At 39.5% G+C, this 27,989-nt stretch overlaps 2 protein-coding genes across 2 annotated transcripts; both read right to left on the bottom strand.

The window, feature by feature from the left end:
* Positions 1–946: 946 nt before the first annotated feature.
* LOC139446818 (mitochondrial intermembrane space import and assembly protein 40-B-like) lies at positions 947–5,024 on the bottom strand. The gene is made up of 3 exons (XM_071228153.1): positions 4,903–5,024; positions 3,693–3,779; positions 947–2,664 (listed from the first exon to the last, which is right to left on the bottom strand). Exons 1-3 carry the CDS (start codon positions 4,922–4,924, stop codon positions 2,339–2,341), a joined length of 435 nt encoding a protein of 144 aa, XP_071084254.1. The 5' UTR covers positions 4,925–5,024; the 3' UTR covers positions 947–2,338.
* A 13,165-nt stretch (positions 5,025–18,189) lies between these two features.
* Positions 18,190–26,287, bottom strand: LOC139444676 (UDP-galactose translocator-like). Its single transcript, XM_071225608.1, has 3 exons — positions 26,027–26,287; positions 23,931–24,268; positions 18,190–20,176 (listed from the first exon to the last, which is right to left on the bottom strand). The coding sequence occupies exons 1-3, from the start codon at positions 26,094–26,096 to the stop codon at positions 19,529–19,531; spliced, it is 1,056 nt and encodes a 351-aa protein (XP_071081709.1). The 5' UTR covers positions 26,097–26,287; the 3' UTR covers positions 18,190–19,528.
* Between the last annotated feature and the right edge of the window lie 1,702 nt (positions 26,288–27,989).

The raw sequence follows: 27,989 nt of genomic DNA, 5'->3' as shown, positions 1-27,989 counted from the left end.
GTACCTTGTGACTGATTGTACCTGTTTGGGTATCCAGGTCAGACAAGGTCTGCAGTACCCTGTGGCTGATTGTACCTGTGTGGGGTAAGAGGCGACTAACGGGATCGGGTGGTCAGGCTCGCTGATTGGTGATTGGTTGATGCATGTCATCGATCCAAATTTGCCTGGATCAATGCTCGTGATGTCAATCACGGGATTGTCTGGTCCAGACTCGATTATTTACAGACCGCAGTCATATAGCTGGAATATTGCTGAGTGTGGCTTAAAACAACATACCAACCAACCAACCAACCAGACAAGGACTGCAGTACCTGTGAAATCCTACAGGAACAATTAGCTACAGTGCAGTAATGGTCTAAATCTGTAGGGATTCTGGGTTACAATTCGTCCCCTGCAACCAATGCTTGTCATACCAGATGACATGAGATCAACTTGGTAGGTTCCCGTCTTGGTTCTCAGCGAGCCATCTTTATTCTATGAGGCAACTAACAGCATCCAGTGGTCAGGCTAGCTGACATTGTTAATGCATGTCATCATATACTAAAGGCGTGGGTCGATACTCATGATCTCATTCATTGGATTGGTTGGTTAGACTTATTTACAGACTGTTGTCATATCGCTGCACTTACTTACTGAGCGGACCCGTGAAGATACGGGTTTAAATAGGTCCTTAGCAACCCATGCTTGCCTTAAAAGGCTTGTCCGTGACTAACAGAATCGGGTGGTCAGGCTCTGCTGACTAGCTTGAGGCAAGTCCTTGATCCAAATTGTGTGCATCAAACCTCATGATGTCAGTTTCTTGATTGTCTGTTTAAGACTTGATTATTTACAGACCGCCGTCATGTAGCTGAAATATTGCTGAGTGAGGAGTTAAATAACAAACAAACAAAGTCTCTTTTGAACACAACAAAACATGGATTATTCATTTAACATGTTTTATTCTCCTTTGCATTATCCAGCTAATGCCCTCCTTCTACACAAACACATCATGGGTATATACTTAGTTTTGTATTATCCAGCTAATGTCCTCCTTCTACACAAACACATCATGGGTATATACTTAGCTTTGTATTATCCAGCTGATGTCCTCCTTCTACACAAACACATCATGGGTATATACTTAGCTTTGTATTATCCAGCTAATGCCCTCCTTCTACACAAACACATCATGGGTATATACTTCACTGTAAGGACTCCTGGAAGCAGAGGTCAGTTGAAATGGTTTGGAAATGGAGTATAAAACAGAAAATGAATACCTATAAAGCTTCAACCTCATAATTTAGTGTTTGAGCAGCAACAGTGACTCCATCCTCTGCTCCTTCATATCCTGCACATCTTTCCGAGGCAAGAGCGTCCAGAAGCTTCAATCAAAGCCTAGTTTTGAGAGGACTATCGCACATACTGATATTCCAATCAGGGAACATTTTACATCAACATCTGGTTCCGAAAACAAGGTCGCTGCTATGGCCAGTCGAATTTGCACTGAATTTATTCCATAAATTAAGCGAAGGAAAATATTTTCTAAGTGGTTGAAAGTTTTCAATCAATTCGCTCTAGTACTTATATATTTCAATGCAAACTTCACCGTTTTTTTAACTTGAACTGAAGTGCCATTTTTTGATAAACCTTGCTGGGCATTTCATGTTACAGCAATGTGCAGTGTTACCATGGTTACTTGATACTGTGTAGTCTGTATGCGTCTATCATTGAAAGAAAAAATGATCAAGTAATAATCTTGAATCTTTTCGTTATCTGACCAACCAGGTCGTCTGCTATGGTAGCCATCTTTGTGAAGCCATTTGAAATAACAACCGATCTAAGCACAAGGGTCACAACTCGTGTTCTACACGGGGTGGCGCCACGATAGATGTAAAAAACAGGCTTGAAATGGCAAGGGTGGAAACAAGGCTAAGATATAGGCTAGTGGACACTCTTGCCTCGGGAAGACGTACCCAGCACGAACATCACACACACACACACACCCCTTTACACATCTACGTCCATCTTCTAATGTTCGGTCAAGCTGTAGTGATAGCTTAAGAAAAATGGCTGACTCATTCACACATATGGTGATCTCCTGTGTCAGCATTTGATTCTCTCAGTAGCGCTGTTAATTATCATAATTTATTTCTGTAGATCCAGGATGTTTTGAAGGGGTTTGGGTGGTGTAAAACTTCCCGAATTGTTGACAAGGAACACCCAACCCCCTAACCCTATTATAGGATCAACCACTGATTCATTAATATGATAATTAACATATTATTTCCAAAATCATGGTAGAAACATGATCATTACAAAAGTAAAGACGAAGATTTACCTATACATAAATGTATTAATGTCATGAAGATTCTTTTTCTGTTTTCTTATCAGTATTTGCTACTGTAAGAGACTCTAAAGAGTCGGTTTTAGTTTCCTCATTGTTCAATTTGTTCTCATTATCGGCTTCCTCTTCGTCGTCGTCCTTGGAAGGGTAAAGTTCAGGGTAGCTGGTCATGCAGTCCTGCATGGAGCGGAACTGTTGGTAGCAGTCGGACCCCTTGGGGTCGGCCTCGCTGTAGTGGAAGCAGGAGAACGCCTCCCTGAAGGGGACACCGCACGGACCACTCGCCATCCCCCCAAGGCATGGGCAGTTCCAGTTGATGTCTCCGTTGGGTAGGATCAAACCTGAAAGACACATGAACGGGTTAGGGACCTACTTTTAAACCTTCAAGACACATGGACTGGTTAGAAACAACTATTATATCTGCAAGACGCATGGACTGATTAGGTGCCGACTATTAAACCTGCAAGACACATGGACTAGTTTGGGACCTACTATTAATCCTGCAAGACACATGGGCTGGTAACGGACAGACTATTAAACCTGCACGACACATGGAATGGTTAGGAACAACTATTAAACCTGCAAGACACATGTTCCCATTAGTTGCCTTTTACGACAAGCAAAGTCACCTTTTCCGGCAAGCATGGGTTGCTGAAGATCTATTCTTCCCCAAGTCTTCACGGGTTCATGGACAAGTTAGAGACCAATTATTTTACCTACAAGATGCATACACTGGTTAGAGACCAATTATTTAACCTACAAGACACACTGGTTAGATACCAATTATTTAACCTACAAGACACATATACACTGGCTAGAGACCACATGTTTAACCTAATTGCTTAGGGACAGACTATTACCTCTGTACGTAAAAAGTATATGTGTAAATGTTGCTTGTCTGTATGTGTGTCTTAACGTAAAAGGTGTGTATAAATGTCGCTTGTCTGTATGTGTGTCTGAATGTAAAAGGTATGTGTGTAAATGTCAGTTTGTTTGTACGTGTGTCTGTAAATACTGCTTGTCTGTATGTGTGTCTCTATGTAAAAGGTATGTGTGTAAATGTCGCTTGTCTCTATGTATAAGGTATGTGTGTAAATGTCAGCTTGTTTGTCTGTGTCTGTAAATGTCTCTTGTCTGTATGTGTGTCTGAACATAAAAGGTATGTCTGTAAATGTCGCTTGTCTGTACATGTGTCTGAATGTAAAAGGTATGTGTGTATATGTCGCTTGCCTGTATGTAAAAGGTATGTGTGTAAATGTCAGCTTGTTTGTACGTGTGTCTGTAAATGTTGCTTGTCTGTACGTGTGTACATGTGTGCCTGTACATAAAAGGTATGTCTGTACAGTTGCTGTATGTATGTCTGCTGTACCTGGTTCCTCTTCCTCCTCTACTTGGATCAATGCAGAGCTTGGCTGATCCAGGTCCTCTTTGGTAGCAAAGATTATCTGGTCCTTTCCTGAAACAGACATAAACCAGTGTGTTGTACGATGTCATGTTGCCATGGTTATGGGAAGAAACACAGCAATACTACTTGCCTGGTTCAGGTTATCGTGACTGCTGACAATTCACTCACTCCCAATCCACAAAGATTAAGAATACCACATGTCCTCTAATAAGCACTAGTACCAACAGGTGCCGGACTCCAATGCGCTCCGGGTTCAAAGCAGCGTACAACACAATAAGAGATGGGTCCATAATAAATGCTGTATATAAATTACTCTTCCCTGGCAAAAACAAAAGCTCAGGGTTTGGAAGATAAGTGATGGGATTCTTATTTGAGGAAATATCGCATCTTCAAGTTTAGTACCAAACTGATCCCTCTATATCTGACCATGTGAGTGCGGTTGGGTCTACTTCATCCTAAATAAATCTTTCAGCCTATCATGACTTAAACTCCAAAGTAATGCATGTATAATATGTTTACCATCATGACCATGATTAAATACAAATAAAATATAGACTTTGAAGTCCTAACGCAAGTATCATGTATATACAAATACTTAGATATATACATCATGATACATATTATAAGTATATTGTGCATACACAACATGTACATAGAAACAAAAGCCTAGCTGCAATTTAGCTTTTCTGGGACATGTTAGAGCACCTGAATGTTTAATGCCCTAAGGACAATGCATGTGTGTAATGCATTCTTCATTAACAAATCATATTTTCCAGTTAACCTACACAAACCAATGACAAACCAAATGCGTGACAGTGTGTGTACTCACGTAGTTTTCAAGATCACACACTGGACAAAAATGCAAATCCACCTTTTTGATTAACCACCCGCAATTTACGTTTCGCTCAAATATTATGTAAACTCATGGCTGATGAAATCTTGAAAAGGTGACATTATATGACCACATATCTATAGCCTTCGGGCGTAATATATCTGCCCCAACAGATTAATATTTAACAGTTATTAGGAATGGATGCCCATCGAAAACCCCGACTTTGAAGGGCAACAGACCAGCACGCCGAGATGACTGAGGAGACGAGATCCGAGATAGGAGTGCTGTCGACCCAACAATACACGCTAGTTGCATTTATTTGACAGTTTTCATGACACCTACCCTCCTGTCTGCAGTAGGACATCCTCCCGTCCGATTGAGCTGTTTACAAGTTTTAACAACAAACGAAAATATATTCAGTTTTGATCAACACACTCCCGTGTCTGATAGCACTGGTGTACGCACATGGCTTAAAAGACGGACGGGAAAACTTTTCCGAAATGTGTAAATTAAATGCTCCTTCTAGATTGTTCCATCCAACATTAATCTGATTATAGATTTAGTGGCGTATCTGGCATCATTATTTTATTTCTCGTGATTTCTGTCGCTTTTTCGCACTGTGAATGTATTACAACAAAAAATCCTGTGTTATATTGAACCAGGGACAGATCCTGTCCAGACCTCTGATCGATAAATTCTCACCGTAAAATAATTATTATAATTAGATCTATATAATTTAACGTCCCCTTTCTCACCCAAATGCCTATTAGATATGAAATACATGTACAGTATGACCAGAAATTATTGAGAATTTAAAGATTGTATTTTTTTCTCACTCATTACTCACGTATTAAATGTGAATATTAGTACAACATAACTCGAGCTTCAAAGACAGGTGAACACTTAGTATTTGTCAAGTCACCATGGGCTGCAATGCAGGCTTCAAGGCGAGGGGCATACTACTGATCAAAGAAGTTGTTCATGCTGTCCCAATATCGGACCAACTCTTCTTTCATTTCAGCAATATTTGTCAGACATTTCTTATTGACACTTTCCTTCATAAGCCCCCAAACATTGTCTATTGGATTTAGGTCAGGGCTGTAGCTTGGCCAATCTAATAATGTCATATTTTGGGTCCGAAACCAGGCCTGAGAATGCTTTGAGCGATGTTTTGGGTCGTTGTCTTGCTGGAAAATCCAAGAATTTCCATAGAATACTTGAGCAGATTGAAGTAAATGTCCCTCGAGAATATCTGTGTACCGCGCACTATTTATATTCCCCTCAAATACACACAGGGGCGTTGCCCCTAAAACAGATATGCCACTCCACTCGTGAAATTTTGGACCGTACTTTGGGCGCTGATACAAAGGTTTGTTTGGTCCAGAATTTTAGTGTATTAGGAAACAGCCTCACAGAACTTTCATCTGAGAAAATCACATTGTCCCAGTTAAAATGTCTATGCTCTAAGCACCAGTTCAACCTTCGCTCCTTTTGTTCAGGTTTCATGTTCGGTGATGGAATTCCTCGACTTTTCTCCCAACCTATTGCATGCAGCTCAGTTCTAATTGTCTCCTCACAGACAGCCACAGTTCCTCTATCAATCATTTCCAGTCTTAAGTTTCCTAAACTCCTACGTTTGTTTTTAGAAACAAGAATACCGAGCCGCCCCATGTCACCGACTGTCAATTTTCTGGGCCTACTTTTGCCTCTCTTGTGCTCAATGCCACCTCCACTTTCAATATTTTTCAAAACACGGTACGCATTGGACAAAGGGATGCCTGTTCTACTCGAAATCACTTTAGCTGATCTGATGTCCTTGTTATAATACTCCAAAATCAACCCCCTCTTCTCTAAATCATCCATACTGAAGATCACTGAAAATTACGTCTGCTAGCAAGTAAGCAAAGGGGGATAACTCTTGACAAATAATGAAATAGGATTAACTGAGTTGTCTCTCTTGAATGAAACCAAGCACTTGATAGATGGTCAGTGTTTGTTTATACTAGATATCCACTTAAACATAATCCTAAAATTCTCAATAATTTCTGGTCATACTATATATGAACACATGTCGATTAAACAGACAAAACAATGACGAGTGATGATATATTTGAAATACAAAGACGTACGAGGGTGAGATATTTATCATATTTTTTTAATATATTATGCGACGTCATTCTCAATCAGTAAAAAAAACAAAAACAATGTAGATATTATTTTGATGACCAAGATGATGTTTGGGACCATCGTGATGAAGGCGCATCACCTCGCAAGCAAGCATCAAAATTCACTACTTATATTTGACTGAAACTTTTGTAGCGTAGCTTTCACAACCACAATATTATGTTTAGGATGTCCGTATTATTTTCCCATCTCCTGCTCGGCACAAATTTCATTGCGACGGGAAATAGTTAAAACATGTTCGTATGTCAATTGTCCCCGCTGCTGTGTAAAATTATGCACCGATGTGATGACAACATGCAATTACAATTGCACATTCATTGAATAGCCGGATCTTTCTTCAGCTGTGTTTGTTAAAAAATCTTTTTCGAAGCAAAGCGACCCAATTCACGTCATAAATTAATTTCAAGACTCGTACCAGGTGTTTTAAACTGTAAAATGTTATATACTAAGTTATACAATCAGAGAAAAAAACCATTTTTTATTCTTTAGATATTTAGTTTTATGTATATTTTTTTCAAACAAGTAATGACCCGTGAACATCCGGGGTAGAATAGGTCTTCAGCAACCCATGCTTGCCATAAAAGGCGGCTATGCTTGTCGTTAGAGGCGACTAACGGGACCGGGTGGTCAGGCTCACTGATTTGGTTGACCCATGTCCTAATTGTGTGGATCGATGCTCATGATGTCAATCACTGGATTGTCTGGTCCAAACTCGATTAGTTATAGACCGCCGTCATATAACTGGAATATCGCTGAGTGTGGCGTTAAAGAACTGTCATAGCGACTGATTTATGACTACCATTGTCTGCAGTACATTTGACTTCAAGGGCAATTTACCCTGTAGCCATGTCTCCATAACTTAATTGTCATTACGTTTTAGGCGCTAATCCCCGTTGTTAATCCTCACCAACATTTCATTGTATTTTGACTGTCAGTCAGCCTGGACTACCATATCACTTCCCTTTAACTACTGCTTTTTATAGTATGGCATTTATTGCCCTAATTGATCATCCCATGAACTGTGTTTGTTAATCACGCCCATATGTCCAAAGCAACGTCGTTGTCTCTTTGTCTGTCCATTGTTGTTCATTACTATATATGTGCTACCATTACACAGTTACTGGGGTGTTAGTCAGGCTTGGTATTCCGAGTGCTGGCATAGGGACGACCTCGAGCAGGATATGCTGCTCGTAGGAAACGCCCTGAGGTGAGCTGGAGCTCCGCTCACCTCTTGTACGCCTGAGCTGGAAAATCTGCTCATTGCTGTGTTTGTGTTGTCAGAGCAGGTATTCCGCTCATTGTGCAATTATTGTTTATTGTTTACATGTTGTGCATAAAGCGTTCCGGGACAGTGATGTCGATTTTGTCCTTTATTCCCCCAAGAGCTAATTCCCCGTCAACATGCACGTTGACAGAACAAACAAACAAACAAACTGTCCCTTTTCTACTCTTCTGCTATTTCCCTATTTCTGCTATTCTGCTTTCCACTTCCTATTATATTCAAACTTCTTACTATCAAACAGACAAAACTCTATTAAACTCTAGCTACGTAGGCATGTAAGCGCTATTTGTGAAATCGTAGCTTCTACAAGAGGCAATTGTGGAAGCGTATTGGTGCCACAGTCTAAAACAATTTATCATCTACGTCGATAATATTTTGATCTACGTAGAATATAATTATTTTACTTTACGTTTGTGATATGTTAATCGTACGTATCGTTACTCAGACAGTAGTATTGTCTTGCGCAGTTGCGACGCTAGTTGGATACTAGTTTATACATTTATATCTTAAATAAAGGTGAATAAGGCACATATTTACTGTCAATTTAATTACATGTTTGGGAACATGTTGGTCGTTAATTTTCATTTGGCCTTTTCCGTATGTTTACTACATACTGAGTTCATTTCAAATTGTCAAACTATCAGCGCTAAAGCTACACTAACTGCAGAATTGATGACGAGTTGGTTGATATAGTTTGTTATTGTTTTATTACAATATATAGATGTTGATTATCGATCAGATCGTCTTGACTGGGCGCCGCCATTTTGTTTCAAGCAAATGCGAGTAATATTAGGTGGAATCTGATTGGTCAGTAGAAGGGACATGACTCCTGACAGCCACTGGTGGTTGGTACGATCGAGCCCAGAAATTCCAGCAAAGTTCGGCAAGGGTGGAAACCACAGGAAATCGATGATATAATGCTTTACACGCTATCATCGAGTTGCTGTTGTTGAAACTTGTCTTTTACAGTCCGTTGACTCCCATGCCCCGGGAAGATGTTGATATTCACGTTTTAAACCTAATTTTCGTAATGGAGAAATCATGAGAATCAACATATTCGAGTGATCCCACCGAACAATGTAATGTTTGATATGTAACTAGGCTAAATGTAGAAGAATGACCTTTAGTTTCTAGTTTGCAGAACATGTTGTACTCTCCTCTCCTTATTTGGGTTGTGAATGAGAGCAGTGTGTGTCATCTTTCTGTCACATTGACACTTTAAAATTAAAGTTTACTTTATTAAATTTGCCCAGCTGTTCATGTAGGACTCAAGTTATCTCCCCTGGGCGGGCACTCAGGCTGGTGCCCAGCTGTTCACGTAGGACTCAAGTTGTCTCCCCTGGGCGGGCACTCAGGCTGGTGCCCAGCTGTTCACGTAGGACTCAAGTTGTCTCCCTTGGGCGGGCACTCAGGCTGATGTCCGGCTGTTCACGAAGGATTCCAGTTGTCTCCCCTGGGCGGGCACTCAGGCTGGTGCCCAGCTGTTCACGTAGGACTCAAGTTATCTCCCCTGGGCGGGCACTCAGGCAAGCTCCTTCCCAGCGCGTGACACCTTCGTTACACTCTCGGTAACATCGCTGCCACCAGTGTGGGCGCGGCCATTATCTTGAAATTTGCCCTCCAACCACATATGTAGTAACGTTTATTATTTTGTTTATGTCTTTGTGAATGCCATCATATTTCAATTTGGGTAGGCACTCAGGCTGGTGCCCAGCTGTTCACGAAGGATTCAAGTTGTCTCCCCTGGGCGGGCACTCAGGCTGGTGCCCGGCTGTTCACGTAGGACTCAAGTTGTCTCCCCTGGGCAGGCACTCAGGCTGGTGCCCAGCTGTTCACGAAGGATTCAAGTTATCTCCCCTGGGCTGGCAATCAGGCTGGTGCCCAGCTGTTCACGTAGGACTCAAGTTATCTCCCCTCCCTTGGCGGGCACTCAGGCTGGTGCCCAGCTGTAGGACTCAAGTTGTCTCCCCTGGGCGGGCACTCAGGCTGGTGCCAGGGTGTTCATGTAGGACTCAAGTTATCTCCCCTGGGCGGGCACTCAGGCTGGTGCCAGGGTGTTCATGTAGGACTCAAGTTATCTCCCCTGGGCGGGCACTCAGGCTGGTGCCCAGCTGTTCACGTAGGACTCAAGTGCATGTTAACCCGACCCCTGCACGAAGTTCTCTGCTAGATTCTGTGTCCTGATAAGTGTAGAGCCTTCCAAAGCCTCCCCGAAGATCAATATTCTCCATGTATCTTAACAGTTGTAAGCATGATATTGCTAGAGCTTCAATCAAACATCACACCATCTGCTTCGTCATGTATTCACTGGTGAATAAGAAGTGGGTAATATGCATTATTAATGACTTGTCTCTGGCCATGCTGGATCAATGAAGAAAGCAAATCACAAATGACACATAACATTATATAAGTATATTTTGCATTTCACCAAATGCTACTGATAAAATTGGGCCTGAGAGACAGCTAGAATAGCCGGCTTTGCTTCCAAGATGAGGTGAAATAAGATTATGGCACTCACAGAGTGATGTGAAAGTAGGTGTGTGTGGCTGCTTGTACCATTAGGTTGGACTTATGCAGGTTTAATAGTGTTAGCACTGTGAGATACCATGCCGCAGTACAACATGGATATCCAACTGGTATGCAATATACCGACTCTTAGCAGGCCAGTCCTCATTTTATCCCCTAAATGCTTAGTTAACTGACTATAAAAGTCCTGCCAAAATATAATTCTGAGATTCCAGCCTTGTTTGGCAAGGATGGAAACTGGATTTAACTCCCTTGCCTCACGAAGATGCACCATGGAGGCGGTCCAACAAGGTACTGAATGGTAGACTATTTCATATTGTGGGAAGACCTGGAATTTTTGTCTGAGACAGATTATTTGTTCAGTCATTGCTTCAAGATACACAATGGAACACAGCCTGTGTTGGAGTGCAGACGTGTTTTGGAGGGCAGACCTGTTTTGGAGGGCAGCCTGTGTTGGAGTGCAGCCTGTGTTGGAGTGCAGCCTGTGTTGGAGTGCAGCCTGTGTTGGAGTGCAGTCTATGTTGGAGTGCAGCCTGTGTTGGAGCGCAGGCCTATGTTGGAGTGCAGTCTATGTTGGAGTGCAGCCTGTGTTGGAGCGCAGGCCTATGTTGGAGTGCAGCCTATGTTGGAGCGCAGGCCTATGTTGGAGTGCAGTCTGTGTTGGAGTGCAGCCTGTGTTGGAGCACAGGCCTATGTTGGAGCGCAGCCTGTGTTGGAGCAAAGCTCTATGTTGGAGTGCAGGCCTGTGTTGCAGCGCAGACCTATGTTGGAGCGCAGACCTATGTTGGAGTGCAGGCCTATGTTGGAGCACAGTCTGTCCGAGCGCAGGCCTGTGTTGCAGCATAGCTCTATCTCTACTTCTGAATGTAAGCTGTCAGAGGAGTTTCAAGTCCAACCCAACATGGCTCTGTAAGCAGTGGGCTGTGATGCCAGTGGCTGTCATAGGCAAGTATAACTGCAAAGCCAGTCAAGCATGCACCTTAACAGCTTAACAATAGAATGCTTCTGAATAGCACATGCTCGACAACAGCCTGTTCCTAATGCTAAGCGCAGTTACAAAAAAAGTACATGTAATAAAATAAAAAAACAAAAAACAATTAATTTAGATTTTATTTACAATGTTTTGCCAAACATAACCGTGCATGCCATAAATTATCAAGCGCCCGAGTTGCAGCTGTGCATATCTGCCTCCATGTAAGTACCAATTTTATCTCAATTACAGAGCTATCAAGTAACCATGGTAACAGTCTGAAAAGAGTATGATATAAATAAATGAATTCTAGAAAAATATTGTTTAAAGAATCCGAAACACGAGTCAACATGTGAGGAGCTACAGCATACTACCCAGCATTTGCAAAGGACCAAAAGAGTCCCATTTCAGTCAAAGGTGTGTTCCTTAGCAAATGTTGAGTAGCATAGCTACACACCACCCATCACGTTGGCATGGCCACAATCTAAAGTCTGGAACCATTGGCCCATTGGTGATCATTGTTTGTCCTTTGTTTTACACAACAGTCAACAATATTCCAGCTATGATAGGGTGTCTTCTTTGTGTGGCATTTAGAAGTTGGTGTGATTGTCAACGACAAGTTCCTACGGATAAACAAATTCCTTAAAAGACTGAGCTGATGCTTTGGTGGAGATTCTAACACCCTTATCACTTGTTTGATTAAGTGTTTGAATCAAAACCTAGTCACCTCCGTTTTAACAAAGAGGTTGTTAGTCCATAAAACTTCTGAATTAACAAAAGTAATGCTTCCAATACCAAAACTTGTCCTTTGCTGAACGTTTATGGACAGTATGATGACAATATCAAGAGCATATTTCAATGTGGCCAGTGATCCAAGGACATCACAACAACAACTGAGATGAAGCTGTACTCTCAATGATTCAGTTAAACAGGTCGGTTGCAATGTCAATTGTTCCCTTATAAATAATAAACACTAAGACAACACGGTGATTGAGACAGAAATAATACTAACACATAATCAACAAATTTGTGTATATCTGCCAACATAATACATATTGCCTAACCATGGTATCAAGCACATGGTCCTGGTATTGAATGCTATGATGTATATACTGATATGCACATAACAAAACATCATTCCATAACAAACCCCTTTCTGGCTCTTATTAAACCAGTAAAATCGCCCTCAAATTCAACAACAGAATACATAGCCAATGGGTGTACAAATGAAAATCGAAATCTCTCTTTGGTGTGTGATATTACAATACATTTGGCATCATTTCACTGATTTGCTAGTGCCTCAAGCAGTGCAAATAATAATTTCACCAGTGATTTACTCATTACCAGATCAAGTTTTCAAGATATTTCACAAATACACCCTTTATAATAGACTTCATTTTGGCTGAAAAAAATGTTGTCATTAGTGAACCCACAATGTCTTCACATAAAGATGAATATCCTAAACCATTCTATATATAGGGATATTTAGCATAACACAAATCCTGTCGTGTGATATGAATCTTATAGCTTACCCTTGTGTAGTTTCCCTCTATCATGATAACATGATGGTATTGGTAAAGCAATTGACTACCACTTGCTCCTGCAACAAAAGCTACCCAATGCTCAGCTAACTAAATTCTACAACTATTTTCCCATTATAGCAGAGAACCTATTGGCAGTCAGATGTCAGATGTGAGGACTCTCATTTAAAAATCCAATCTGCAAACATGATCTCGCCCCCACCAGTCTATGAAACCAGAGACCACATGCTGATACAGTATATAGTCTCTGATGAAACCAACTGTCAGCACCTAGGAAATGTCTACATCCAAAGCTGAAAAAAATCAAATCAAATCAGCATCCCATAAAGATTGTGCATGTTAAAACGTCATCTCAAGTGGAGGTAGCATGGTGATGTTGGAAGAACTTATCAAGTCATAGGTTTTCTTATCTAGAACTATTGTCCCAAAATTTCATACAAATGAACTAAAATCAAATCAAACAGTTATAGTTTGTTATCTCCTGTTTGTTCACCTGAAGCGATACAATGTGGTTTTTGACTGCGCACAATACTAAAATTGTAATTTTCCCCAAAACTGTACCTTAGAATGGGGATACGCCATATACTCAAGAAAATACGGTATATTTTCACATTGACTTTACGTGACTGGTTTCAGCAATGAATAGAAGTTGGTCAATATGGGAATATACTTGCCATTCCTAAAGACATTCTCTTCAATTTCACCTGACCTAAAATAAATCTAGAAATATGAATTCAACCTGATATTATTATCTGAACTAAAGAGACAAAAAAATGGTCAAACTACTCTTTTGTTTTCCCAGTACAAAACCAACAATTCCACCAGGCCCATAGCTTATACATGGTTCGTGTTGCAAGAAAATATCAACTTGCACTGTTTTTCATTCCATTAAGACTCTTACAACCATATAACCTACACGTATGCAATCCTCATAAAAAAAAACACTTAATAAAAACTGCATTCGCATGTGGCCTTTAACTTAAGACAAATAATTGAACTGGGTGTCACTTGTTTGTAGAAAGCGTAAATTGATCAAGATTTACAGCCAGTGTGCTGGAGTAGACATTGTGAGGTTTCAGCCTTGCCATGTAACTGTCATAGATGGAACATTTTCCCCTACCAACTCCAATTCTCCAAAGCGGAAGAGTTTACTATTTGGACAGTTATTATGTTCAGTGTAGCTGCCAGCTCATACAAATATGGCTCTCTTAAGAGGTAATCCAAAGAAGAATCTCCATGGTCATGATGGTTAGATTTGAACAATTATACATTTGAACATCATGTTAAAAGTCATTGGTTATCAGGATTTGTTTGTTTGTTTGTTTGTTGTTTAACGTCGCACTCAGCAATATTCCAGCTATATGACAGTAGTCTGTAACTAATTGAGTCTGGACCAGACAATCCAGTGATTGACATCATGAGCATCGATCCAAGCAAATGGGATACGATGACATGCATCAACAAAATCAGCGAGCCTGATCGACCGATCCCATTAGTCGCCTCTTACAACAAGCATAGTCGCCTCTGTCAGCATGCATGGGTTACTGAAGACCTCTTCTACCCTATGGTTATCAGGAATAAAATCAGGCAACCAATCAAGATGTTGATAAATATAACTCCAAAAGCACTAGTGTGTAGATCTACCACAGATGCTTGTACAGGACAACACATACTGAAGTCAGTACAAGTGGCCTTGGCGGGTTTATGAAAATCTAAAAACATTCACGTGGACAAAGAATTCATGCTGCCAATGCTTCAATACTCAATAGATCAGCTGAGCTATTTCCAAAAGGTAAAGGCCAGATATCCCCAATCCCCAATCTCATTAAAACCAGCTCTTAGTGCTACAGAACTTTGTGTAGCAAGCACTGAAGATGAACATTTACTGCACAGCTACCCAAAACAGACCAACCACTTCATCTGGTGAGATTTTGGCAGTTGGCACAAAACAATTTCATACAATATGTCCAGTACATGCAATTGGTTTTGATTATTACGGGTACAAGGAGGAATCGATATTTTTTTCATTTCATTATGTATTGTTTTTTTCTCATATAACAACACAAAATTATTCTTTTATGAGCATGTATTGATGAGAAATCATCCACATTCCCACATGATAAGGTTTTTAGTCTGTTATCTTCATAACAATGACATTATTTTCGTCATAAACAATAAATACAGTCTTGTTCAGTAACAATAGGTAGGTGGCAAAACAGAAGAAATACAAAATGTTGTTGTTAGCTTTGATATGAGGTTAATTTCCTAACAACTATTTAAACAAGTTAAGCAAAACAAGGTAACTTTACGTCGAAACATTTTATTACAGGTTCTGTTTAATTTTGCAACATTATGTGTAGCCTCATTTACAAAGCAAATAAATAAACTAGCCAAGAATGATAAATCATATCAATATATAAATTGATTGTGCGCCGACATTGTCAATAAATACACAGGAAAATCACAAAAACATTCTATTCTGTATACCATGCCCAAAAGCACACAATCTGAGACAATCCAAAGAATGGTGTGGACCGTTTTAATGTAGAATGTTCAAATGTGCAGAATGTCCTAATGGTGCAGAATGTCGTAATGGCGTAGAATGTCCTAATGGGGTAAATGTTCAAAGGTGCAGAATATTCTAATGGTGTAAATGTTCAAATGTGCAGAATGTCTAATGGTGTAGAATGTTTTAAGGTGCACAATATCCTAAAGGTGTAGAATGTCCTAACGGTGTAGAATGTCCTAAACTTGATGATGTGCAGAATGTCCTTATCATAATGGTGCAGAATGTAGCATGAAGTAAATGATAGGAACGCAGTAGGAACACTGTTTAAACAATCTAAATAACAGAACTAGTAAAATAAGACTCCAAACTCCATATATCAGGAATTGAAATTGCACTGAGAAATGTTCAGAAAGATATCATTAACGTAAGTGACAGATACAACCAAGACTTATTATCATGCCTCCATGTCAGAATGATGAGATCTGATTGGTCCATGTGACCTTGATAAAATACTGTGTAACCCGCCTTGGAGGGTTATAAATTTCTCAGCGGGGGATTAAATCACTTATACCCCGCCACAGGCACTACAGGCTGCACATGCATTTCTAAAAGGGGGAAAGCAAAAAGCTGCACGCTTTTCCAGAGCCAATGGATGTCACCGCAAGCTAACCTCAGCTCAATCAAGCAGCTGTTTTCTATCAATTTGGATTTATTTGAATTATTTTGCAATATCATATTAAAACATGTCGGTAAGACAAATTCGCTGTAGCAGGATCACTCGGGGTACATGGGGTTTTATGCGTCCCTCGTTAGGTTTTCTACCACTCGCCTACGACTCATCCCCCTCATGATCCTGTTACAACTTATAGTGTAGTTCAGCTTAGGACCAGTGGAATAACTGATTATTGATGGGTTCAATAATTCACTGGAAAGTCCAGACACATGCCAACTATGTCCAAGTTAGAGATTCTTTGTGAATGAAATTTCATTCACAAGCGTGATCATTAACAAGAACATAAGTTTTGGAAGTATAGTCATTGACATAGAAATCAATATTTGGGCTGTCATGCCATTGTGGAAACACACAGCAGATGAATCAGTGCGATCATGTTGTATTGCATGGATTTCACTTGTGTGTATGTACGTTGTATATGTACTTAGTGGGGCAGCCTAGTGGTTAATCGTCATGCCAAAGACCCAGGTTTGATTCCCCACTTGAGTACAATGTGTGAAGCCCATTTCTGGTGTCCCATGCTGTGATATTGCTAGAATGTTCTTGCTGATTGTAATTTTGCCACTATGTGCATTGTTTCATGCTTCAATTTGTTTTGTTTTCTGATCACACGGGACACAACTTGTGTTCTACACCAGTACATGGGGTGGCACCGAGATCAAGCCAAAATCAGTAGGCTTGAAATGGCAAGGATGGAAACGAGGCTTTGATATAAGGACAATGGAACTAAGTGACCCTGGTGAAAATTTTAATATATTGGTCAACTAATTTTGATAAAGATCTTGAAATAAAAACAAAATTCAAAGAAATAAAAGAATTTGTGAAACATGTCAAATAGGTTAAAATATAAATCAAAGCAGCAATGGACTTCATTTATCTTATCTGACATTCGTGTAGGATTTCTGTAGGTGGCCATTTTGAATCGGAGATATTTCCATCAGGGTATGACAGGCCTCAAGCGACATCAGACAAAATCTTGGGATACATCTATCAATTGCCTTGGGCTTGAATAAATTACATGACAGTAACAATAAATCTGTCTCAATTGCTCTGGTAAATGATTCCATGCTAGTTTTATCAGCATGCCTCAGGTGCAGATTGAGACTATATAATCACACTGGCATGTGAACACTGGCATGATTGTGCTACTGTAATATTCAGTATCAAAGGCCAAGTTAGGATGAGTCTATTTTTGTCCCACATGAACTGCATGATTTAAAAATTGAGCAAATCTTTAGAAATTATGAAAGTTTCAGGTATGTTCATATGAATGAGAACTAGACTCACTTAAACAATTGCATGTTTGGCGATAATGGCAACACTAAGTGCATAGGTAAGGATAAAATATGTCCCAAAGGCTGATTTTAGGGGCTTTCATGAAGTGTCTTTCTTCTATTTTAACATGAGAAAGTCCTTGGCCCAAACTGATTTTCACAGATGCACATAAAAAAACATTACAAAAAAATGGTAAAAAAATTCATCTTGGTTTACAGACTTTTTCACACATTCTAGACATATTAGTGTACTTGAACATGTCGTAAGTCCAAAACATGCAAATGAAAGAAAGAAAAAGTTAGTTGTCAGCCATGTCTGATAATGTTCATAAAAATATTTCAAAGTTTTCCGCAACCTCAAAATGGGCTCTTACCCTATCTCATCCTTTAAGTTAGAACTTAAAAGAGTTCGCATTGATAGCTCATAGTTAATGTTACACAGTCCATTATTCACATGGGAAATATTTACAATGTAGTTTTGGGGTGTAATATATTAATAAAATAAGTACAAAAATAATATATCAACAAATATTTCAAAGTATGCCGATTTCGTGTAAGAAATAGTGTCAGTTCACTCACGCTCGCTCGCTCGCACGCACGCACGCACGCACGCACGCACACACACACACACATACACACACATGTTAATATTTCCTACAAATTTTGTGCCAATTGTACGCAGAAAACGAACTAGACAAAGCATCCGGGATAGATTGGGATAGATTGGAACATGTTGAAACAGAGCTGACACTCCGCTGCACCACATACAACCAATGAACATTACTGATACAGTCACATGATACTCAGAATAGAAATACATGTCAGTGTTACCCTGGTAACCAGGATGGTCAACAAAAATTAGTAGTCTGCATCTGTGCGGCAGTGATTATCTCTCGCATCGTCTCAACAAATATATTTGGAAAATTTCACATTTTGACATACATGTACCATGATTGTATACAACGACATACCTTGTGAAATATAATCATGATAATAGCAATGAGGAAAAAACTAAAACTTATTATTATGAGGGTGCAACCCGCTGGTGCCAAGTATTTTAAACTTTAAAATGTCATAAAATAAATTATATCATAAAACATTATTCTTTATTTTAATTTTTTTATTTTGCTTGCCTGTTCTCTTTCTGGTTGAGGTTGGAGATGAGAAAAAATATGAATTGTGTAATGAAATAATAGAAGAATGTCTGATCAACGGATGATAATCATGATAATGTCTGGATGGATCTTGCACAATGATCTGATTATGAAGCGGATCTGTTGATCTGTTATACTGTGGCACCAAAATCTCTTGTCCCTTTTAAAATGAGATTCATAACTTAGATATTTCACATCTGAAAGGGCCCTAAATGCATGATCTGCGTTGTGAACAGATTATTAAAAAACTTATCTTCTAAAACATTCTACAGTATCACCAACCATATCAGTGAGCCAGCATTATCATTGTTAGTTATCTTAAATTAAACAACAAAGCAAACAACACGTCCCAGACATGGTAATATACATGATATAAGCCCATATACTTTGTTGTTTAATAAAAGAAAAATAACAGCGAATTGAACCCCACATGACCATAACAAAGAATTGTTGATAACAGTCTGTATGTTCTCCAACATCTTCGATGATCAACAAGAAATAAGCCCACATACGCTTAATAACAAAAAAATAACCACAAATCGAGCCCCACCAAACATGACAACAAAGACTTGTTGATGACGGTCTGTTCGTCCTCTCATGTCTTCAGTCACCAATATATTAGCCCCCACCCATTTAATACAAGACAAGCGAATTGAACCCCATAAAACATGACCATGCCAAACTTTTGTTGATAACTATCTGTCCTCTGATGTCTTTAATGATCATCACCAGCAGTTGAAATAGATGCACAAATGGTTTTCTCACTTCATGAAGAGTGTCTATATCTTCACAAATTTAAGCTGACTGCGATCCTTTGGGTGGTGCAGGGACAAATCTACTGTAGACATACACCGCCAGCATGACAAACGAAGCACCCACAACAAACTGAATGGATAACTGGAACTTGAAGAAGTATATGGATGCGATGCAGGATATCACAATGGCTGCCGAGGTGGCGAAACCTTTCAGAATATTGTCTGCATACTTCACGACAACGGCTACAAGCAGGCCCCCAAACGACTGCAGGCATACAAGAAACATTACCACTCCATCGTATCCAAAGAAAAACCCTTTTTCTTTTACACTCTCTCCATCCTTTATCAACATGGTGATGACGCCTATGACACTGCCCAGCATGCCCAGCTGGACATTCCTCAGCCAGACAGACTGGTTCGTGCCTTTAAGAATCTTCTCGAAGTATACACCGGCAAACCCTGACATGAGGCATGATATGATGACTGCTATGAGACCTTTGACTGGATTCTGTTCTGTGGTCACTTTCTCCTCTTTCGCGTCCTTCTTGTCGGCGGTGGGCTGCATCTGGACGATGGACACGCCCACAAACAGAATGAGCAGTGCGATCCACTGGAGCTTACTCAGTTGTTTCTTCAGCATGAACACAGAAAAGATGGCGGTTGTTAAAATCTTCAGCTGGTAGGTCACCTGTAAGGAGCAAGTGTTATAAGTTATATTGGATAGCCTGTAGCAAATATAGTACATCATGAAAATGATGAGTATCCCTTTGTTACAATCATAGCAAACATGAAAAAAGGTTACAAAACTTATTCTGATTCATAATGATTAGAAAAATAATAGTCTTGGTTCTCAGGCACTGCCGGCATCATCAGAAAGTCTGCTGCACGTTTCATTTTTATATCCATTTTTAGAAAAAATAAAAAATCCTAACACTTAAAAACAATGCAATCCAATATGGATGCAGTTACTTCCCTTTACATGCACACTGTTTTACTGTGCATCTCAGGTTATGGTCATGGTGGCAATAGGAGTTTGTATGCTTGTTTATGTAGGGAGGCCCTTTCCCAGGTTGATGGTACACAACTGTTTATTTGGTTACAATTTAGTTTGAACAAGCAAAAAAAAAGAGAGAAGAAAACCACCGCCTGCCTTCACCATATTTTCAAAAGACATTGGCTAAGAACAAATTCTTTTATTCTTTTAAGCCTAATCAATTCAATTTTCGTAAGTAAGCCACTGGCAGAATATGAGTTATATCTGTACTATCATGTGTATATTATTATGATGACTGTGGTTATATTATGAAGGATAGAACAATGCACTGCAATTGTTCATGGCCCAGTGCAAGTGTGCTGAAAATTCGATATCCGGCTTGCCAGAGTTGGTGTGTTGTTAGGACTGCCAAACAAGAAGAATTGTAACTTTTACATTAAATTGTATTTTGATAAACTTATCCTATCTCACACAATGCATTTCTTCCTTCTTCTTTCTATCCTTCTGAGGAAACATGTTTGAACAAAGTTTCCAGCTTCTAAAAGCAATTCACTTGAACACATCCCATCAACACAATGGTCATTGGGTCTCGCACTGTAATCCCGTGCACAGCGACCTACACGATATGATCATATCTATCCCTGCCACATCATTCCCTTTCTTAGAGCTAACAGGTTAGAGGAGCTTTGATGCGGGGATGGTCAGGACGGCATATACCAGTGATATACTGTGTGAGATACGATAAGTATATCAATATACAATTTAATCTAAAATTTACAAATTTTTAAACTTATCTTATCTCACACTATGCAGTTATTACCCAGTTGGACGATGGGGCACAGATACCCAAGACTGAATAGACTACAACCATGAGACGTACACGAGGAAGCTGGTGCTAAACAGTGACGCAAATAAAATATTTTTTAACACTGCCTACCGGTAGTGTCGTTTAGACAAGAACTCGTGAGCCGAAAACACACCAAAACAGGCAATATGATCCCTATATGTTAGTCAGATGTAACAGGATAATCATGTAAAACATATGTCATGTTGCTTAATTATGTCATAGTTTCATGAACAAGCACATAGCTGTGAATTGTGTTATATTCAGCATATGACATAGTCAATCCAGAAGGGTCTCCAGTCAATTGATTCTTCAAGACAGGCCAAACCACTATCTCAGACGAACAAAAGGGTGTCAAGCTTGGCATCTCTTTTAACGCTTTGTCAAACCTATCAATCATGCCCCAGGGATTAAAGCATGCTAAGAAGTGAAGAGGAACAATGGACAATATCCATAAAAGAATTTAAAAAAAACAAACGATATGTCACATGCACAAGGCAGAGATAAGTAAGCAAGGGCTCGAGACACCGACGAAACTGACGTGCCTGGAGGCAAATTCAACTTTGAAGACCAGAGTCTCTTCAGAAAAGGTAGTTGACCCTCCACTGGGAACTCAGTCTAGGAACCTGAATAATCAACCCCTGAAAATGACAAAAAACAAAGAAAGGATGTTCCAATGATTATTATGTTTGTGCATGATACGGAATACTGGGCTGCAGCAAGAGGTACGAGTATTGTCTTTCTCCACTGTTTTGCATTGGGCCAGGACCAAGGCACCAAGCTGGTGGAGGCCCTGAACACTGGTGACTGAGATGTCACGAAGATAGTGGGAGACAAAGACAGTATCGGTATTCCAAAAACAACCCACCATAATGGCAGACAGACTAAAATATTGCTGTGCAGGGCCATGGTAGAGATGATGGCTCATGTGGATTGGATGTCACTGGAGGAGGCAATCCTGCAAAGGTGTAGGCCCACAGGATAGTCAAGCGGGGCCAAAAGGAGACTGTGGCACAGAAGACTTCCGTGTTGGCTTTAGAGGTGGTTTTACAGCTGTTATGGTGGAAGAAACAGCCAACTCGGTAACACGTTCGAGTTCTCAGCAGAGGAAAGCCTATATTTTGCATCCTTAGATTTAGACCGCCGATCAGTATTACGGTTAGAGGAAGAGATTGATGTGGCAGAGGTAGTCATGTGATCATATCGTGCAGGTCGATATGCACAGGATTACCCATGTGTGTGACCCATTTGTTTGGGTGGTGACCATGGTGATGCTGAGATGTGTTTGGGTGAATTGTTTCTAGAAGCTGGAAACTTTGTTCAAGCACGTTTCAACAGAAGGATCGAAAGAATAAGGAAGAAATGCATAGTGTAAGATAGGATAAGCCTAAAAAATATTGAATTTTAGTTATCTGAGGACAAATTACAAATTGAAACACTCTGTCTCTGTCATTTTTGTGTTGGCAGTAGATCACCTAAAGTTTTCTGGATTGTTACATTAGATCAGAAAGGTTTTACAGGGGCAAACAAGATAAGAAGTAACAGGATGTTCTATAAAACAGATATACTCAACATATGTACATTACACAGTGATCCCTCGCTACAATGCTACATTTCCTCACAATCTACCGGTGATTCAGTTAAAAAGAACCCAATGATACAACTTCAAAGAATTTTGATGCAATGATCAGAAGAAATTGTATCTAAAATAATCATTTTATCATTCCATCGTGTTAGTATGGAATTATGATAAATGTATCTTGCAACTAAAGTTCCTTTGAAGGCATCAGTAGCGGTATTCTGACCGTGGTTGCTGTAAATAACGGTGAGTTGTGCCATCTACCAATCACTTCACACACGATTTTGCCAAAACTAATGTAAATATTATTGAATGAAATTTTGAATAAAATTAATAAAATATATTACAAACATACGTCCAGATAAACAAATTTGTACACTTTGTTATAACCAGATAGTATAATAATGGGATTAAATTGCGTACTTCAGTTCAGATTTGTTGACTGGTGTTTCCGGTGTTATGTGATCACGGTGATCAGCTGACAATGTTATTTGAGATGGGAAAAACATTGTGTCACTAGAAAACTAGAGCTTATTAAAAAATTAAAAATGTAAATATATTTTGGGAGCCATGCTTTACCGCGCTATAACCATGATAACCGAGTTAGCGCAATATTGAAGAGTGCAATAGCGAGGGAACACTGTAGTCTCAAATGTTTAGGGCACAGATGGCTGCATCCATCCCCCTTTTTTAAGCATTCTGTACTTTCATACACTTGAGAGTTAATAGGTACACAGATCATCATCAAGGGAAGTTAAAAGGATTAACAATTCCATAATTAACCGATTTGGTGTTGTTTTCAAAGTGAAAATGACTAACACCAAAAAACTCTTCCAGAATTATTTGCATACAAAATAACATCTATCACTTGGCTCTTAAGTCATGATCACATAATGCAACCTAATATTAAAAATATATAAAAAACTACATCCACACACCTGACAATCCACAGACTAACATCTGTCTGTCAACTAAAGAATCCCATTAAGGATTAAACAATAATGATGATAATAACGTCCATTTACCTGAAAAGTTGCAGCATCCAAATTTGACACAGCCACATAAAGCAAATTATTCTGCAGTGTATATATGAATGAAGGCACAGACACTTTGAGGCAGTCAAGCGGCTGCTGGAAGATGTCTTCGTGGAGACGTTGCAGGAAGCGTTTCAAGCTGCCTTCTTGGAAGAGGATGAGGAGCAAACAGGACGAGAACTTGAGTACCTCAGAAAGGATGACAGCAGTGGTGGCCATAAACATGTCTCCTTCACGTGTACGCACGTAGCGCATGACAAGGATGAGCAGAGCATTCTGCAGGGTCAGGCACACTAAACTGAAGTACTTCAACACTTCCTGGGAGTTTCCTGGAAATCACCAATTACAGATTTGTTACATTGGATATATTAACATAGGTCCGAGTCATAAGTAGAACAGGTCTTCAACAACCCCATGCTTGTCGTAAGAGGCGACTAACAGGATCAGGTGGTCAGGCACGCTGACTTGGTTGATGCATGTTATCGTATCCCAATTGAATGGATCGATGCTCGTGATGTCAATCACTGGATTGTCTGCTCCAGTCTCGATTATTTACAGACCGCCGTCATATAGCTGGAATATTGCTGAGTGCGGCATTAAACGACAAACAAACAAAGAAATATAAGAATTTTATATGTATATCATATGCAATGTGTAGCGTCTTCAACTCTTATAAAGCAATATAGATCTTTGTTCAGGAAATAGGATCAGAAGGACAAACCTTGCACAAAGGCAAAAATAAACTTTTTCATACATGTATGCAACAAAAGAAACACTGTTCATGTCATCTTCTGCATATGAATCATGTGGAGCAGAAAATTCCAAATGTAATGTAGCATTTCAAGAGTAAAAAGCTTGTTGTCTGTAGACATGGTAGAAACAATCATCACTTGTCTCCAACTCAAAGCAATGAACATAAAGCATATATACAGATATGAATCGATTGACACGTCATCAGCCATTGTACTGAGTTGTTCCACTGTAATGGATAAAACAATGCCAATTTATTTTCTTGTATTGAAGCAAGTGGCATGGAACCCTGAAGTGTATTGCAATTTTCTGGGGTTTTTTTTGTCTTAAGGTATGTGCCATGTGTAAATGATGAAAGAAAAAGCTCTGATTTAAAATATACTTTAAAAGTAACTGTATGATAATAAATGAACTAATAAACATTGTTGAATTAAACTATCCCTAAATCATGATTGCTTTTTGTTGTTTAAGTTTTCAGCGTCATTTCAATATATTGCAAGAAATTATTATAATTTTGCTAATGTTAATGTGTTTTTATTATGTGAGAACATTGAGGTGTTTTAGCTTGTCTTCCAATATCAGCATGTTCAGATGTTTTTGCTTGTATGCCAAACGTTAATCATGCCATGAACAGTCCAGACTAATAATAACAGTAACAACTCATTACTACAGCCATCATCTTTGGATTAGAAATGCAGATAAATGTTACAATAAACTTTACATAATGACTACAAACGAGTAGCCATGGCAACAGAGCGTTTAATGTTTGACTAAAATAGAAGAATAAAACCAACAATATTTCATTACCAATAATACAACAAATATAGTATTGTGTATCTATGCATATCTAACATAACGATATGACTTCATAAGTTAGTATTGATTGTTTTCATAGATCCTTATGGCGTTCTTGGTTGGCTCTTTAAAGTTTTACATCTGAACCAGTTTTGTCCGTAATATGATCTAATATGTCTCCGTTTGAAGAAAAAGAACACAGAATGACCTGACGACAACCTTTGCATACTCGCAAGTCGTTTTATGCGTGTATGCAACAATGGAAACAATGTCCATGTTATCTCCCGCATACGTGTCAGAAAATCTCAATTGCAATGTGGCATTTCGAAAATCAATAGGCCAAACTAGCCTAGGCCTATCCTGTTGACCGGCGAAACACTAGTCATTTGAAAAACAACAAGCAAAACATTGAACGTACTGCCCATTTTTACACAAAATTACAAAATGACTATAGCTTAACTTTGAAACACTTGTCATGTTATGAAATAATGTTGCAGTCCGTAGGTTGTTGTAAAAGGCTAAATTTTTGCAACTTTTCTTACCCGTCTTCGCCATTTTCCCTTCCTCGAGATCACGCGTATTCTCGCTAACAGATGCAGATGTGGCAGACATCGATGACAGATATCGTTCACACCTAAATCTGAATTTTAAAAGTGTCGAATAAATAGCCAACTTTATTCGACTGAAGCCACAAGGAACATCGATTTATGTCAGCTATGGAACACCCTCGATCATACAGTCGCCTAATCACAAGAACGTGTGCAACTGCAAGCCTGACATTCCAACACAAGAAAAAGGGGTAGTAACCGGTATCGAAGAACAGCAAGACTGGGATCCTAATCGCTCGACGTATGGTTAGCTAGACACAGAGGTGATCGCGCATTCTAGACATTATCACCAGTAATGTTTTGTTTGGGTTCAACAAAACTGGTTTTGCGTTAAGCACGCCGCGCAAACCGCCTCAAGCTACCGCCCGTTAACTGTTAATGTGATCGTTACGATAACAGTTACTTCTGAACTTCACATAGACGGAATTGCGTAATATTAGTGATATGTTTTGTGTGGACATAACATGATGTCATGGAGCTATATCCACAAAACTTGAGTCAACTGAGCAAATTTTACCGCTGTGACAAAGTCAGTAAAGTTATAGGGTCTGTGGCCTTTGGCAAATCGACAAACGTCGAGGGACGTTCAGTGATCAAGTACTTGCAGAAAAAGCTTATATTTTACCAGTCTTTGTAAAGCAAACTGGCATGGGATAAAGTGCTAAATTCAGATGCAAATCACAATATGGAGCAGTGCCAAAACGGCCTAACTGATTTGGTCATGACAGCCCATAAATCTGGTCAAAATAGACCACTGTTGATATAAGGATCAGTGAAACATCACATTAAAAAACAACAACATATCTTTAGTAACGTACCATATTCGCCGTAAGCGCCTAAAAATAAAAGGGAGACGAGGGGTAGCTGACAGTGGGGGCCTTAAATTGAAGACGATCCCTACCCTGGAAGACCGGTCACGTCAGAAATACCGGAAATTATCCAGAGAATGGCAACGAAGAAAATGTCAGCTCATGTTCCAAAGCTTAATTCTGACATCTGATCAAAAACGCACAAAATGCATGTCTCGTGGTATTCTAGCTCTGGTTAAAGCGGATTGGCATTTTTAGAAGTTGGTAAGTAACAGTAAAGACGAGATATCTTTTTTTATGGACGACAACTTCTTTATTATATTATGATGGGATGTTCCGGTATAGATCCTTATGACGTTCACTCGTGCTTGACAGCGGTGTAAGGATCTATACCGGAACGTCGCATCATAACAGAATAAAGAAGTTGTGACCCAGAACAATATCTTATATATACCGATCCAGAAATGTTCTTTAATAAATACAAGGATCTATGTGGATCTATGTTAGAAACCTGGGAACAAACAACAATGAAAACAGAGGATGCATTCGCATGACATCACCACCACCAAAGAAAGCAAAGACTGTCACGTCAGCTAGTATGCTTCTGGATTGCCGAGGGTGTCATGATTGTAGAATATCATTGTAGAATATCGTGGTGGTATATAATTGTAGAATATCTTCCAAAACGCCTGACAACGGGGCATATTAGTCTGCGCTTTTTAGGCAATTAGGGGATTAAATTAAGACTAAGAGATGTCTACAAGCCACGAGTGTGGCTTTGAACACCTTCAGCATCTAGATGATTCTCCTGATCTGGCTCCGTCAGTCATCCATATGTTCCCAAGCAAAAGAAAGTTCTAACCGGAACCCATTTCGACTCGAACGATGACGTCATAGCAGCTGGGAGAACGTTTTTTTCATCCAAGAGAAGGACTTCCATGAAACTGGGATAAAATCATTGCAACGCCGTTGTCAGTTGACGTGTATCAGTTTGGAAGGGGACTATGTTTAAAAATAAATAAGTTGTTTTGTCAAGTCTTTCTATGTGAGTCTCAGAAAAAATCACACACCGCTTGTATAGTAAAACA

This window comes from Haliotis cracherodii, unplaced genomic scaffold (assembly GCF_022045235.1).
Source record: "Haliotis cracherodii isolate W230 unplaced genomic scaffold, xgHalCrac1.p SCAF_6, whole genome shotgun sequence".
Taxonomy (NCBI): domain Eukaryota; kingdom Metazoa; phylum Mollusca; class Gastropoda; order Lepetellida; family Haliotidae; genus Haliotis; species Haliotis cracherodii.
This window is presented reverse-complemented; position numbering and strand designations above follow the sequence as displayed.

Coding starts and splice junctions, on each gene's coding strand:
- LOC139446818 (XM_071228153.1), bottom strand. CDS start 4,924: ATGTCCTACTGCAGACAGGAGG. Junction 3,780..4,902: donor GTCCTACTGCAGACAGGAGG/GTAGGTGTCATG, acceptor TGTCTGTTTCAG/GAAAGGACCAGATAATCTTT. Junction 2,665..3,692: donor AGAGGAGGAAGAGGAACCAG/GTACAGCAGACA, acceptor TGTGTCTTTCAG/GTTTGATCCTACCCAACGGA.
- LOC139444676 (XM_071225608.1), bottom strand. CDS start 26,096: ATGTCTGCCACATCTGCATCTGTTAGCGAGAATACGCGTGATCTCGAG. Junction 24,269..26,026: donor AGGGAAAATGGCGAAGACGG/GTAAGAAAAGTT, acceptor GGTGATTTCCAG/GAAACTCCCAGGAAGTGTTG. Junction 20,177..23,930: donor TGGATGCTGCAACTTTTCAG/GTAAATGGACGT, acceptor TGCTCCTTACAG/GTGACCTACCAGCTGAAGAT.